This window comes from Brassica oleracea, chromosome C6, assembly GCF_000695525.1.
Source record: "Brassica oleracea var. oleracea cultivar TO1000 chromosome C6, BOL, whole genome shotgun sequence".
Taxonomy (NCBI): domain Eukaryota; kingdom Viridiplantae; phylum Streptophyta; class Magnoliopsida; order Brassicales; family Brassicaceae; genus Brassica; species Brassica oleracea.
This window is the reverse complement of record NC_027753.1, coordinates 18324918-18341240: the sequence shown is the minus strand read 5'-3', so window position 1 is coordinate 18341240 and position 16323 is coordinate 18324918. Positions and strand designations below refer to the sequence as shown.

Sequence of the window (16323 nt, the reverse complement as noted above, 5' to 3'; positions counted from 1 at the left end):
GATTGACGCTTCATCCATGGCAACTTGCTCCGGTGGTTCAGAACACTGTCCTCACAGATCGTTCGCGCAACCATCCCGGAGTAAGAAGTTTGATCGAAATCAGAAGTATGTCGATGACAGCTCGCCCGAGACGGTCCGTCTATGACACTTCATCTATGGCAACCTAACCATGACGGCCCGTTCATGACAATCGTCTGCGGCATGAGTATGTGCCTAGTTCATTGTCTCATAAACCCTATTCGTAAAATTCGCAGAGATCAGTTTCATCTCTCTCTACGAACTTGGAGGGCTTACTGTTGGGGGTGGATTTACATCCTTCGTCAAGGGCCATTAAGACAATGAATTAGGCCCACTTTGTTAGGAAATCCTAGACACTTTTTTTTCTATATATAAGGAGCTACCTCCTTCTTAGAAATGATTCTCTCTTTTCCGTTTAGACCTAGAACACATCCTATAAGGATTTTATACATTATTTGATTCACTTTACACTAGAATTCATTATTTTAATGCAATCTTTGATTAATAAAATCTAGTGGATTTTCTTTTTCTCATTTGATTCTATGAGGATTTTTCCTAAATCTCAAAAATATATAATCTTTATCTTTAGATTCTTTATTGAATGATTCCAACAAACAACACCGGCATAAATACCATTTTTGGATCAAACAGTCATCGTGTATGTATGATGAATCAATGTTGTTTTGTACAAATCATGAATGGATTTATTGTGAAAACGACTACCTAAATGAAAACTTCCATGCAACCAAAACCCTAGAGAATATTTGACTATCAAAACATGTAACATGTTTATTTCAAATGAAGGAAAATTAAACTTAATCATTGCTAACAAAGCTATGATACAAAAGCATTGATACCAAACTATTTAAATTTCAGAATAATTCGTTGAAGCATCAGATTTTGTTATGCATGCCATGGACGTCGAACTGAAAGTTTAGCCATAGAATGTTATTCACTCATCACATCAAGTAATATCAAATTCGTAGAAGGATTCAATAATAAAAGGTGCAAATGCTTTCCAAATGTTTTTAACTTTATGATTTCATAGGAAATTTTTGATAAACTGTTAGCTTTAGTTAGAAACTTAGAATATAAAAAATTGAAAAAATCTTATATAATTAATTTATTTTAACTAATAGTTACAAGAAAATAAGTTTATATCAAAAACTAAAATCTATATTTTAAACTAAAATTTACTAATAACACCCCTATGTTTTATTTGTTTAAACAGTATTTCAAATTAAATTATTATTCAATTCATGTAATTAACTATAAATATTATTTTAAAGAATATAATATAAAATTATATATATTGTATAATAATTATAAATAAAATAATGTATTATTCTATGAATCGCTTATACATTTACACGAACATATTGTTTTCATAGTATACTTGTTTTTTATAGCATATTACAAGTATTTTAAATATCATCCCGAACAATCAAAGCTTGGAAACGAATGCATCTCGACTGTTTTAGGCATGTTTGTGTGTGAGTTATGCACAATGACTATCATCACTAGCACTGTTTCTTAAATTAGTTATTCTGGGCTTTATTTGTCCAGCAGACTAAAAACCCAATAAGTTGTAAACCCATGACACAAAAGTATTAACCTCACGACTTATCCAATAAACGTGGCACATTTGTGACTTTTCCACCAACTTAAATATAATTCATCATGACGGTTAGATATAATTCAATGGCGATTACGTTGCCACGTGTAAAATTTTGATATTCAACGGCCGAGTTTTGGTTACGTTATAGCCAATTAGACTTCACCTACATATTAGCCTTCTCTCTCTACAGCCAGCATTCTCGCACAAACCAACTTCAGCGACAACCTCTGACGATCGGATAAAATGGCGGAGAAGAGCTTCAAATACATCATCCTCGGCGGCGGAGTCTCGGCCGTGAGTGTTTCTCTCCCTCTTAATATGATGTAGCTCCGTTTCGATTCGTGTCGTACAGTTCTCGTAGTTAATTTTAATGTTAAAACTCCTTAAATCGTGAGTTTCAAACGTGACTGATTTGAGTTTGATCGTTGAGAGATAACATTACTAGTCACAAATTCGATTTTGAAATCGAAGTATCGCGTGTGGATAGATCCATTTCCGAGGAGGATCGTCCTCTTTTTTTTTCCCATATGGAAAATTCTTTTAAGAAGGTTTTAGTTAGTTGCACTTACAGAATCAAATTCAACTTTCAACTTTCAACTTTCAACTTTCAACTTTGTTGGGAGTGTAGGGATACGCAGCTAAGGAGTTTGCTAATCAAGGGGTTAAGCCAGGAGAATTGGCTGTTATCTCCAAAGAGGCCGTAAGCTTTCTCTCAGTTGTATTATTATGCAGGTTATCTTGTAATAATTCACTCGATTCTTCTTCTTTTTTTTCCCTCAGGTGGCTCCATATGAACGCCCTGCACTTAGCAAGGGGTATCTGTTTCCTGAAGGTAAGAACTTGAAATTTGCCTTTGGCGTATGCTTCTTGTTTCGAGAAGGCATTATCATCTTTACTTCTATTGCAGGGGCTGCTAGACTTCCAGGTTTCCATTGCTGTGTTGGCAGCGGTGGAGAAAAACTGCTTCCTGAATCCTACAAACAGAAAGGTAAAAGGGAATAATATTATGGTCCAAAATCATTGAGATTACACTTGTCTGCTAGCTTAATTGATTGTGCCAGTGGAACTAAATCGTGCTATCATTTTCATTATTGCTTTGCGTTTGCAGGGATTGAGTTGATACTGAGCACAGAAATAGTGAAAGCAGATCTCGCTGCCAAGACTCTTGTCAGTGCAGCTGGGGATGTCTTCAAATACGAGACTCTCATAATTGCAACTGGCTCTACTGTAAAGATCGATATCCTTGCATTTCTCGCATCCCCAAGCTTCCTTCCTATATATTCTCTATTGAGATGGGAAGAAAGTAACCCTTTTTTCATTTCTTTGCAGGTTCTCAGATTGACTGATTTTGGAGTAAAAGGTGCAGACTCTAAGAACATCCTCTATCTGAGAGAGATTGATGATGCCGACAAAGTGGTTGAAGCAATTAAAGCAAAGAAAGGCGGGAAGGCTGTAGTTGTTGGTGGAGGTTACATTGGTCTTGAGCTTAGTTCAGCTTTGAGGATCAACGATTTTGATGTCACTATGGTTTTCCCTGAACCTTGGTGCAGTAAGTTGATTCATATCTCTTCGCAATTCAGCTATTCATTTATGTGTTACTTAGTTATACATAACAAAATGACAACATTCATGCAGTGCCCAGGCTTTTCACCGCTGATATTGCTGCTTTCTATGAGACATACTACACAAACAAGGGAGTGAAGATCATTAAGGGAACGGTGGCATCTGGTTTCACCGCTCATCCAAATGGAGAGGTAAACAGCAATCCAGTTTCAGTCTTCTCAGGTTTTATAGAAACTGAAATCGACTTTGGTTCCAAATATTCTGGTTTTAAGATTGTTGAAGAAATCAGATTATAATTAAACGCATTTTGCTTCAGTTTGGTTTACAAAGTTGTCTCGGTGCAAATGTCTTACTTATTCTGCTTCTCTAGGTGAATGAAGTACAACTCAAGGATGGGAGGTCACTGGAAGCCGACATTGTGATAGTCGGAGTTGGTGCGAAACCATTGACATCCTTATTCAAGGGACAGGTGGAGGAAGACAAAGGTGGAATTAAGGTATCTATCTGCTTTGTCTGCGTCTTTTCTTGTTCTCCCGTGCCATTCAGATTCTCATCTTTAGTTAAACCATTTCTCACAGACCGATGCCTTCTTCAAAACAAGTGTCCCTGATGTTTACGCTGTTGGTGACGTTGCTACTTTCCCCTTGAAAATGTATGGAGACATGAGAAGGGTCGAGCATGTTGACCATTCTCGCAAATCCGCAGAGCAAGCTGTTAAGGTAAAATGATGAATACAATATGGCTGCTACCACTGTTTCAAACGCCAATATCTGCGTCTGCGCACAAAAAAAAAAGGAAAACATCTTTGAGTTTTTCATAAATTCAGTGTAAACGCAAACGCTAAACTGAAAGAACATGGTTGGGTATCTGAAGAACCGTGTAATGAAACTATATATATGTGGCAGGCGATCAAAGCGGCTGAGGGAGGCGGAACGGTGGAGGAATACGACTATCTCCCATTCTTCTACTCGCGCTCCTTTGATCTCTCATGGCAGTTCTATGGAGACAACGTAGGAGACTCTGTCTTATTTGGAGACAGCAATCCATCAAACCCAAAACCAAGATTTGGAGCGTACTGGATCCAAGATGGTAAAGTGGTTGGAGCATTCATGGAAGGAGGTAGTGGTGACGAGAACAAAGCCTTGGCTAAAGTCGCCAAAGCTCGACCTGTTGCAGAGAGCCTTGACGAGCTGGCCAAACAAGGCATCTCCTTCGCTGCTAAGATTTGAGGAGAAAGATGGAAGTGAGAGTCTTTTTTTTTCTGTCATGTTTGTACGTACATTTGCTGAAATAAGTTGTGTGTATTGTGATGCCTCTTTTAAGATCCGTTAAGAGTCTATGGCAGAGGAAACATGAACCGCATTCACATTTTAGATTTATGAATTGGTTTTTCTGCATTTCAGTATCTATGTTGGTTTTTGAATCCTTTTTCATTATGTTGATGGTTTGTAAAAAATAAAATTTACCACGTTACATGAGATTTAATCTATCTTGACAAATCTTCTAATCTCATAAGACAAATTTTACGTGTACAATGATCCAAATTATTTGAATTTGCATGTTTCAACTTCTCTGCCTTGATTGGTATTGCTGATGACAAAACAATAGCAATATGCTATAGAAATAATATGCTTTCATAAATGTCATTAATATAATAATTTGCAGAGCAGTTAATGATTCATATATAAAATTAGTATGATATATAAATATTTTTTTATTTCTGAGTAATCTATCTTTGACTAATCTTCAAATCTCATAAAACAAATCTTAAGTGTACAATAATCCAAGTTATTTGGAACCGCGTGTTTCAACTTCTATACCCTTGATTGGTGTTTCAACATCTATACCCTTGGTATAGTTGATGACAAAACAATACCAGTATGTTTTAGAAGCAATATGCTTTATAAATGTAATTAATAGAATGATTTACAGAACTGTTAATGCTTCATATATAAAATTATCGTATAAAATTAGTATATGATATATAATTTTTTTTTAATTCTCAATAATCTATCTTGACAAATCTTCAAATCTCATAAGACAAATCTTCAAATTTCATAAATGTAATTAATAGAGTGATTTGCAGAGCAGTCAATGATTCATATATAAAATTAGTATATGATAGATAAATTTTTTTTTATTTCTGAATAATCTATCTTGACAAATCTTCAAATCTCACAAAACAAATCTTAGGTGCAAAATGATCCAAGTTATTTGGAACCCCATGTTTCAACTTCTATATGTATAACTTTGTACGTGTATTTTAACGAAACCTTATTGGACACATAAACGCTTCTATCAAATGGGATAATGTGAATTAATCATGGCAATGTCTCACATGGGATGAGCCAAACCGTTATTAATTAGCATAATGAGAGATATGCGGTTCACAACATAGCATAATAATATTTCATGAATCATATCTTTGTTAGGTAAGTAAATGGAAGACAGTGAAGGCTGCGAAGCACAACATAAAGTAATTCACCGGATTTCACCCCCTCATTTAATATCTCTTTTTGTAAAATAAGTATATGGTAAAATTTGTAATATCTCTTTTGATGAATAAACCGAATTTTACTTCTAAGTCCCCCCCACCCCCCGCCCCCCTATGATACAACAAATATGGTGGGACATTTATCACTTGCCCGACTGGTTTAAATGCAGCGGTTGCGGTTACAGATGCAGGAGTTTGCGGATGCAGGAGTTTGCGGATGCGGGTGGTTGCAGTTTCAAGCGTTATTAAGCGTTTTGTATGACTGGTACAATGTTTGAAAATTGTTGCGTTTACAGAATATTTGTGACTGGTTGATTATAAGATATTGCAGCGGTTTAATAATAAATTACCTATATTAACGTATTATAACATTATAAAAATATAAAAAACATACTATGTAATAAAATATAATAATTATAAATATAATATGATTAATACAAATATTATTTTTATTTATGAAAATTTTCAATTAGTTGAAAGTTATAATTTTAATAAAATTTGTTTTGAAAATTTATGTTAAAAAATTTTAAAAAATATTTTATTTCGTTTTATATATGTGTATATCTTTATATATGTGTGTATATAAATGTTTAAAAATTAAAATAAAAATTTAGTTTAAAGTTTTTATAAAACAAATTATGATATTGTTTGTGAATTTTAATTAATATATAAAATATGTATATTTTTTAACATTTTAATTAATATATAAAATATATATTTTTTTTATTTATAATATTTCTATTTTATAATTTTAATTTTAAAATTTTAAAATATTTATGAAAAGAATTTTATATATTTTTTTTCCACCCGCAACCGCAAACGCTAGCTGGAACCAGCTTTTGATTTTAAGAGGTTCGGAGCTGTTTGGAGCGATTTGTAGCGGTTTGTATGATTGTTTCGAAACGCTGTCAACCGCTACCAACCACAAAAGCTGCGTTTGCGGGTCATAGCGGGAAAACCAGTCGGGTCCTTAAAGAGGGTACTATTCAACGTCCCAGAACCAAATCCAAATTTTAATTTAATTTGCTCACATATTTATCCGTCATGATCTAATGAACTGTGATCTGAACGGTTCTGTCATTTATCTTAGAAAGATTGTTATTCATGCTAATATATTTTCAAAGAAAGATGTGAACATTAATGGCGACTAAACAGTCATCCTTTAGCTTGGTTAAAAACTTTGGCCCTTGTTTGTGATTGACGGATTTAATGCACATATTTCATGCACAAATGGCCTTTTTAATAATTAGGTGGCCTCGCCGCACATTCACCTATGATCTTCTCAATTTTATTCTAAATCATAAGATATGTAAACAACAAAGCAATATTGTCCAGCTTTGTATATATGCAATCGAAGATGTTTCAGATGTGTTAGTGTCTAAATATGTTGACACCATCGTTCAATTAATGAAATCATTGCGATCAAAATAATTAAATGCATGCATAAGTTACAAAAAAATAATAATAATAATGCATGCATATATATATATATATATATATATATATATATATATATATACATATATACCTTTTTCAAAATGTAAAATATATTACTCAACTAATAAATCAATATTTACATCATATTAATTTTTGTAAATGTAAAACCAAACTTAGAAAAATAGGAATCTCGACGTGGTGAATTACTTTATGCCCTTTAAACCATAGGCAAATGGGCAAATTAAGTAAAGGGGTTACAGTCAATAACTAACATCGTATTTTATATTGGAATGTTTTTCTCATGGTGAACTGATTAAATCCTTTTTTGAGCGTACTGACCGTGTATTACTAGCATCAGACTTATCAATACGGCTAATTAAACACAACTATTTGCTTTATGATAATTTCATGGTAGAAACGGTTTCTTTTCCATAAATTTTAGGCCAAATAACTTGTTAATAGCAACAACGAATGGGGAGTGTGCTTTACCGGAGGAGTTGCTGACAACTAGTCAAGTAGCAAACCAAACTGTATGATTCTTGAAACTAGTGCTAGGCATTCGGTTCGGATCGGTTCGATTTATTTGGTTGGGATGTTTAGGAACCGGACATTTTTCGAATCGGTTCGGATAATGTTCGGGTTTTTAATCTCTTATAAAACCCAAAATGGAATCGTATAATAAATAATTCGGGTTTGGTTCGGATTTAAAATCCAAAAAACTAAAAAAAATCGAATACCCGAGTTAAACCCGGAAAAAACCAAAAAATATTTGGGTAATTCTGATTGTTCGAATTTTTTTATTTATAAATTACATTTTATATATATTAAAATTAAAATAATGAATATTTATAATATATTCAAAATATTCGGTACCCGTTCGGTTCTCGGTTCGGTCCTGGTTTTTTTTGGATTTAGAAATATAGGAACCATTCGGGATTTTGTAACTTTTGGTCCGGTTTTGGTTTTCTTGGTTCGGTTCTGGTTTGGTTTTTGGGTTTCGGATAATATATCCATGACTATTTGAAACCGGCAATTTATGTTCATATTCAAAATATATTAAATGTTTTTTCTCTCTCTCTTTGAGTCATGTTCTGCTGTCCTAGTTACACATGCTAACGGTCGTAATGAAATGAGCAATATGTCTTTTTAGTTATGTCATTTTTGTTAATTGGTTAATAATAAATTGTTGATACATGAATAATAGTGTGATTGTTTTGTGATATAAGAAACAGGATTGCACAAAAAAAGAAGATCAGGATTGTTTTTAAAGATGCGACAAGTGTGAAAACATGCTAGAATTTTTATATAAGCGATTTATATACAAATGAAAAATAGGGATACTATTATATCTAGTCAAGTTTTGTTTAGTATGGCCAATGTCTCACCAAAACACCTTTTAGACTTTTTTTTTATGAAACCTCTTGGACTATTTTCTTAACTAACTACACATTTTAAACATTCTTATTAAGAACCACATAAGTACATATATACACATTAAAAATAATACGTGATATTTTTTTTTTTTTTTTTTTAACCTGGGGGGACTTCCACCCCCAGGGGCCAACCCCTCGGCGCGAGGCAGTGCAGCCCACGGATAGACCTTCTCTCCGGGTATTCAAATGGGCCCTAAAGCATAGGTCCATATCCGTGTTGGGTGACCAGGATAATTGTGATTTAGTTTCGCGCAGCAGGTGGATCGAACCTGAAACGTGTTGGCGTCACAGTCCCGTCTTCTTACCACTCGACCACAATCACCCGGTCAGAACTTAACAACTTTAGCAAGACGCGTTTCTCATTTTCATTTGACAGATTTTGTCGACTACGCTTTCTCCGAGTAAATCTCGTGGAATTCAAGTTCTTCCAAGTCCTACCAGTCATTTTTCCAAGCTATACGTAGTTGAAACAAATTAATATATCAATATGCTATTTTTTAATAAATTTGTATTATGCATTTTCGTTCACTACATTAATTCCTTTGGTGTACACTGCTTCAGTTATTTAAAGATAATGTTTTAGAACTATCACACATATTAAGAATATAATAAAAATTTAGAGTTAAATCAATTATTTATTTCTTCTATACAATTTCAAATAACTATCAACTAATAACATTTAATCAGTTAAAAAATTCAATTTATATTTTAAAAAATATATAGAACTTATTAAATATTAACTAATAAGTTCTACATTTAAAAAAAAAATATTAATTGAATTTTTAAATATTTTAAATATTTAGAAACCTATTTTTTTTTTGGAACAAGAAAACCTAAATATATATATTTAACGGAGGGGGTAATGCATGTATATGTAGACATAGCACAAAATTTATAGAGAAAGTATATCAGTGAATACTTTAACCAATAGTAATTGAAATAAATAAAATTTTAATTACTATTGGTTAAATAAATGTAATTAACCGTATGGCGTAGACATTAAGATAAAATACTTTTTTTTATATCCAAGCAAGGTGGCCTAGTGCTAGTTGAGCCATGATCTAGAGAAAACGAAGATACATCCTACTGAATGTAGTTCGTCTGAGTTCAATTTCTACGGAGAACTAAATCATTTTGCTTAAACTACTTATGGGTTTTGCTTTTCGTGATTAACTCATGGTAGACTTGTGGAGAACTATGTCAACGTGTTACGTGCTTACTGCTCACCTGCAAGACCAGTAGTACTCGGTACGGAGTCCTAACTTCAATTTTGAGAAATTGGTAAATGGATATCCAATAATTTTATTAGAAAAATTCTATATACATGTTCATAGGACTTTAGAGAAAGTAAGCTCTGTACACGTACGCGAGCAAATCAATGTGAATCACATGTAGCACACAGATAGAGAGAGAGATTTGTTTGTTAGTGAGTTGGTGAGTCGTCGTACGCAGAGGTCAGACGTAAGAAAGAAGTCCGATCTCGTGGACCACATGCTTCTTCACTATCCAACCAAACCAATATTTTTTTCTTTTTTCCTTGACATCCCGCTACTAATAACTCATGTTTAGAACTACGTTGACCGTTAGTATGGTGGTAATTCCAGACCTAGCGAATTACCGAAAAATCGGAAATTAAGCGGAGAGTATGCATAGTCTAATTTTTAATACGATTTAATATATTTATAATATATTTATGTAACAGACATGATAATAAAAGTCTTAATACATGCTTATATATAAATATATATGTGACAAGTGAATGTCGAAGCATCATAGTCCAGTGGCTTATCATGCATATGTTACTCTAGAAGATTGAGGGTTCAATTCTCCTACAATATATCTTTTTTTTTGGTTGCTACCCATTTAAGCTAGATCAAGTGGTGGTCAGACGAGCTGATTCTCATTCTCCGAGGAGCACCTCCGTCTAGTCGGGTCTGATCTATATAGGAAAAATATAGCCTATGGTCCTTGCTTCTTTGCTAACGAGTCCGCTCGACCATTCTTACTCTAAGGAATATGAGACAGTCCCACATCCTCGAAATCCTCGTGTAATCTCTAGTACACCTTAATTTCTGTCGCGAATGTTAGCCAATCTTCTGGGTTTGTAATCATGTCCACTAGGTCCGAGCAGTCTGTCCGCATCAAAATTATCCTCATGTCTCTCATACATTGTCTATCCTACCATGTATTTTTTTTATCCGTGAGACTTTGAAAAAAAAAAGTAAAAGACATATTTGTCCCATATGGATTAAAAATGAGGAAGATAGGTCTTAAAGTCCCTAATAAATACAGGGACAAAGTCTCTTTAATTCTCACGCAAATGGGCCTTTGATTAAGAAGAGCCAAAAATTTGTCAATAAAGTCCAATTATTATACGGTTTAAATCAGTTATAATCCAATTTTTAAGCGCCTGGTCAGTTTTTATCGAATTATCGGATTACCAATTTACTGAACCGATTAGGCTGAAATCGTTGTGGTTGGCTCCCCCCAAGCGTCTAGTCAGACGACTAATCCACTAGGCGTCCGCTTTTTCGAACATGGTGTAATAATAACCAATATATTATATACATTTTATGTATTATATACACACACTCCAATATTTTCGTATCACGATTAACTTTCTAGACGCCATAGAAGAATATGTAAAATAGTTCCATGTCGATTGATATATTTCTAGTTTAGGTGATATTTAATATATAGCCAGGATTGTAAATCACATGGGATTTAGCATAATGTTCAGTAACTAATGGTATACAGGTTTTTTTTTTGAAAAAAAAACTAATATTATACATGTTACAATATTAATACACCAACCTAACATCAAGTAAAATCCAAAAAAAATGTTACCAACTTGGAAGAGGTTTATTTTAAGGGGTTATTTGTGAAATAACCAAAAATTAATTAGTTTTTTTAGAGAGAGGGTAGAGAGAGATAGAAAGAGGAAGGGGGAAAGAGAATAAGAATTTGGTTAGTTCGTGAATTTTGTTTTTTTTCTTAGCTATTGAGTGCAATTTCTTAGCCAGCCTTAAAAAAAGGTTTAAAAAAAACTTGGAAGAGGTACTCTACTGACTATTCAAAGCACCGCTACTAAAACGAGAGAGAGAAAAAAATAATAGATTGAAGAGAAAAAAAATACAAAAATCAAAATATCTTATGCTGATAAAACAAATATTCATTATGTCTCATAAAGAATGTCATTTTAACATTTTTACACAAATTAAGAAAAATAAATGAAATATGATGATTATTTTATTAATTACATCTATTTAACCAACAATAATTTAGATAAATAATTTTTTATAAGATTATGTATTTTGCAATTAATATTAAAATTAAAATAAGTATAAATTGTGTTTAAATTCTAAAATAATATTTTTGTGTAGCAAAAAAATATCAAAATGGTAGTTTTATGAAATAGAAGAGTATAAGTTAAACATGGCGACGTTGAACCTTTCCAACCATTTTCTACTATATTTTTCTCTAAAATACAGAAGTCAAAATAACATTTTTATATATTTTGTTTTGAAAAATAGAAAAGTACAACATTATAGTGGCATGCAGTAGAATAAAACCCACATTTATAATACAATTTCTCTATTTAAAAAAATCAAACAGCGAAATAGTCGTATGAACCAACGCTAAAGTTTGTTTTGAGCTCGGTTTTTTCTAACATGGTTGATTTTATTCCTAATCAGTTTACCCGTACCTGATTAGGAATGCGATGAAGCTCATCATAACCAAGTGAACATGATGACCATTTTGATGATATATTCGAGCATTCTTTTCATTCAACAATTCATACATCCCGAAAATGTCAGGTGAATCAGAAATGGGTCATGCCATTCCTAGAAGTTTCTAGTGAGTGATAGCATGTTCACCAATTAAATCACATGGGTGTTGTTGGGTGGCGTATGGCGTATTAGTGTCCCTAAAAGATCTGGATTCGAATTCACGCCAACTCAAGTTTACCCATCTATATATGGCCATGCGACATGAGTATCTAATTCTCCTTGCGAGCAACCGGGTCTGGCTGGTGCCAGTGGTCAAGGTCCCAAAGAGACTAGTCGACTGAGTTCGCCCGCCGGATAAATGTTTCCAATTATATAAGCCCAAACAATGAAAAATATAGACATGCAAATAAAAGATGACCCAGTCATATTTTCACAAAAAAATGGTTGGAAACTTTCTCTCATCTTTTTATTATAATAATAATTATAATAATAGTTATTTATGTATTTATTAAAAAAAACTTTGTGAGTAACCAACATACTTTTGAGTTTTCCCTATTAGACTATCTACATTGGTCCAATTTTTTTTATCAACCTAACCATTGGTCCATTTATTCAACACTCTAGTTTTTTTACATTTCACATAATCTTTTTTTTCTTCCACTGAATTATTCAACACAATTTTTAATTTTTAATCTTTACAATAGTTTTGTTTAAAACTCAACAGTTTACTCTACCAATTTGTTTCATAATTTTTAATAACTTTATAACTACATATAAGCAAACAATGTTAATTCAAATTAAGTTAAAATAAAGAAAAGTTACATACAGTTTAATATTTGATATTCTCAACGAATTATTTTTCAAATAGTACAAAAAACTATTGTTGGGAATCATTTCACAAATAATTTTTTATACGTTCAAACCAAATAAAACAAATATATATATATATATATATATAGAATATGAAAATGATTAATTTGACATAAAAATTATATATAAAATTTAATCTATTGTAAAATAATTGATGTCATATAATTTAGGTTAAAAATAATAATAATTGCTTTTAACCATAAGATGCCATGTATATTTATTATCTCCAGTTTTTACTCTTATAACCTGTTGAAAATATTCAACAAGTTTTAATCCACCTCATCATTTCAAATTTATTTAACATGCGAGTACATGAATTTAACAGTTGAATAAACCATTGTAAATGGTCTTAAAATGTGAAGCGCACTGTAGCAATTTTCGTGTCAAAAACACAGTATTTAGTAGGGACTTTCTTTGGTTGTGTCAGATAAATAACATGAAAACAAAGGAACATACATAATGAATCCAAACATATAGACTATATTGTGAATCTGGAGGATGCTTGAATGTTGAAGCTGCAGAAGATATAATCTTAATGAATCTTCTATTATAGAAAAATAAACAATCGCCTATAATTTTATACTAGATCTAAGCCTGGCATGTTGCTAAAAAATATAAAAATCTAAGACCATCTCCAATGGGGGTTTTTAATATACATAATACGTATATTAAGAACTCCGATGGGGAAAACCCATATATAATATATACATATATATATATATATATAAATAACACATATATTAAGAATCCTAATAGGAAGAACCTCCGTTGGAAGTGTTCGAAGCCTGGCATTGTATGTTTTCGGATATAATTGTACTATGGAGGTCCTTGTCCTATTCAACCTCTTATTCTTTTGGATAACCCACTAAACAGCAAAAAAAAACTGAACGAGAATACTTTCCGACATTACTTTGTATGCCAGCAATATTCCGTATGCGCTGATCATATGTATTATACGAGGATTCTAGTTCAAAGGATTCGACTAATACAAATGCTGTATTGCTTTTATGACATTTTTTCATTAGCGCTGTCTTACAATATTAAGAAATAGGGAACGATGTCTTTAATTTTTTTATTCTATTTAGTACGCAGATTTTTGCTACAGCAGGAGACAATTATTTGATATTATATACTTATTAATAGATTATATGCTTATGTGTTAGAATTGAATTGCTACATGTATACATTTGATCTTATATTATAAATAACTTTCCATGTTTTTATTTCTTTTTGCTTTGGAAGCATTTCGTTTTTTTAATAATCGATAGGTGATCCAGGCTTTAAGCCCGACTAATCCCCCGGATCAGGCGCAATGGTTGGTAATACCAAACACGATGTAAACCCGTCGTCCCAATAAAAATCGAATTTAGGGCACAATGAAACCAACTCCAAACACTGAATCACTAATTCAATCCACCGTTGGTAAAATGGAAGCATTTCTATAGGTTTTCATTTTTGTAAGTTATATATTTCATTTTAAATGATATTAACTCTCTAGCAAAAAACAACTCAATAGTATTCAACTCCATAAGATTTGTCAACATATTGATTGGCAGTAGAATTAAAATAGTGGAAAATATGCTATTTATTGCATTTATAAATTTGTGAATTGGATCACGATTCCGTCATTCCACTCGATTTATAACCACAAAAAGCAGTCATTTATATCTAAAAGTTAATTTTGTCAAGCTTAGGTTTTAGAGCATAATTTAGATACCTAAATGAATTGCTAGGAAGAAAAATATAACATACAGAAAAAAAGAATACACCACCATACATACACCAGCATATAGGAGCTTAAGGCCATCAGCATTGAGAGTTCTAATAGGGTTCATGGGCTCGGGTTCATAGGCCCGGAAGCCAAAAATAAATCAAAAATTGGGTTTATTTCCGCGACTCGCCTCTTAGTACTGACCCTGTATGAGCCCGGTTCATGCCAGGTGTCACCCACCCATTGGAGACGCGTTCGCGAGTTGACGAGGAGGAAAGCGGAGAGAAAGCATTTTCTCTCATTTCTGAAAAAAAGCTAGGGTTTCTCTCCGAAAGGCGATTTTGGTGCGACGCTGACCGTTCTTCACTTTTCTCTATCTAATTGACGACGGAGTGTCTCCTCTACGAGCACAGGTGAGTATCGAGTGGATTCACGGTTAAATCAAGCGTTTTTGGTGTCGAAACCGATGTGAGGGACTCGAAATAGATTTTGTGGTTTCGAGTTTGGGTTCAAAATCGGAAAAGGGGGTTTCGATTTATGGTTGTAAAACCTCATGCGGGGTTCGATTTATCGATTTTTAGGGTTTGTTTATCTGGGATCTGAAATCGATTTGGGGGTTTCGAGTTATGGTTTTAAATCTGCATGTGGGTTCGATTTATGGGTCGTTTCATCATAATTTTTCGTGATTATGTCGTAATCTGTTTTATCTTTGTTGTTTAGATGGATCCCGTGGAAGATAGAATAAATACAAAGAGGCAAGAGGAGTACTACAACAGGATGGGAAACGTGGCCGATTCAGAATATGGGATTCCCAGAAGGTGTCCCTGTGGTGGGGGAATCCGAGACGAGGTTCGCGTGAAGGAGGAGTACGACACTTTGCCTGGGAAACGCTTCTTCACATGCATCAACTACGAGGTAAGAGATACAATGCAGATGGGTTTGAAGAAGTATAAATTATGTTTTAGTGACGCGAGTCTAATGTGTTTATGTTGTCAACAAGGCTGATGGGTTTCATTACCGTCAGCCTTGGGTTATAGGTGTGCAGGAGGAGATCGAAAGTCTGCGTAGGCGGGTGGAGAAGGCTGAGCAGGTGATCAAGTTGGTGCCCAATCTCAATAAACATATCGACACAGTTGAGGTTAGTGAACTTTTTAAGAGTATCGAATTGGTAGTATAAAGATTTGTAAAGTTTGGTTCTTTTTAAGTCCGTAACACGGTTTGTTTGTTTCCATCTGCAGGCAGAGGTTAACCGCCTCAGTTTGGTGGTTGATAACCTCACTGCTGAGATTTATTCTCTCACTGTGCAGGTCGCAAATCTGGAGAAGGTCTGCTTCGAATAAAAACCTTAAGGTAAACACTCAAGCTTAACTAAGCTTAACTGAACTGAAGTATTTAGCTTGCTCTGCTGAATGCTGTGATGAATGCTGAACTAGAGGTGAACTGAACTA

General features: G+C 33.3%; 2 protein-coding genes across 2 annotated transcripts; both read left to right on the top strand.

Annotated features, from left to right (window-relative positions):
- Positions 1–1805: 1805 nt before the first annotated feature.
- LOC106301085 (probable monodehydroascorbate reductase, cytoplasmic) lies at positions 1806–4626 on the top strand. Its single transcript, XM_013737403.1, has 10 exons — positions 1806–1930; positions 2265–2336; positions 2417–2468; positions 2544–2624; positions 2745–2863; positions 2966–3185; positions 3272–3390; positions 3570–3695; positions 3778–3918; positions 4105–4626. Exons 1-10 carry the CDS (start codon positions 1880–1882, stop codon positions 4426–4428), a joined length of 1305 nt encoding a protein of 434 aa, XP_013592857.1. The 5' UTR covers positions 1806–1879; the 3' UTR covers positions 4429–4626.
- Positions 4627–15331: 10705 nt separating this feature from the next.
- Positions 15332–16316, top strand: LOC106299192. Its single transcript, XM_013735321.1, has 3 exons — positions 15332–15790; positions 15876–16013; positions 16114–16316. The coding sequence occupies exons 1-3, from the start codon at positions 15596–15598 to the stop codon at positions 16213–16215; spliced, it is 435 nt and encodes a 144-aa protein (XP_013590775.1). The 5' UTR covers positions 15332–15595; the 3' UTR covers positions 16216–16316.
- The last annotated feature ends 7 nt before the right edge of the window (positions 16317–16323 follow it).

Coding starts and splice junctions, on each gene's coding strand:
- LOC106301085 (XM_013737403.1), top strand. CDS start 1,880: ATGGCGGAGAAGAGCTTCAAATACATCATCCTCGGCGGCGGAGTCTCG. Junction 2,864..2,965: donor TAATTGCAACTGGCTCTACT/GTAAAGATCGAT, acceptor ATTTCTTTGCAG/GTTCTCAGATTGACTGATTT. Junction 3,696..3,777: donor AAGACAAAGGTGGAATTAAG/GTATCTATCTGC, acceptor CATTTCTCACAG/ACCGATGCCTTCTTCAAAAC.
- LOC106299192 (XM_013735321.1), top strand. CDS start 15,596: ATGGATCCCGTGGAAGATAGAATAAATACAAAGAGGCAAGAGGAGTAC. Junction 15,791..15,875: donor TCACATGCATCAACTACGAG/GTAAGAGATACA, acceptor GTTGTCAACAAG/GCTGATGGGTTTCATTACCG. Junction 16,014..16,113: donor AACATATCGACACAGTTGAG/GTTAGTGAACTT, acceptor TTCCATCTGCAG/GCAGAGGTTAACCGCCTCAG.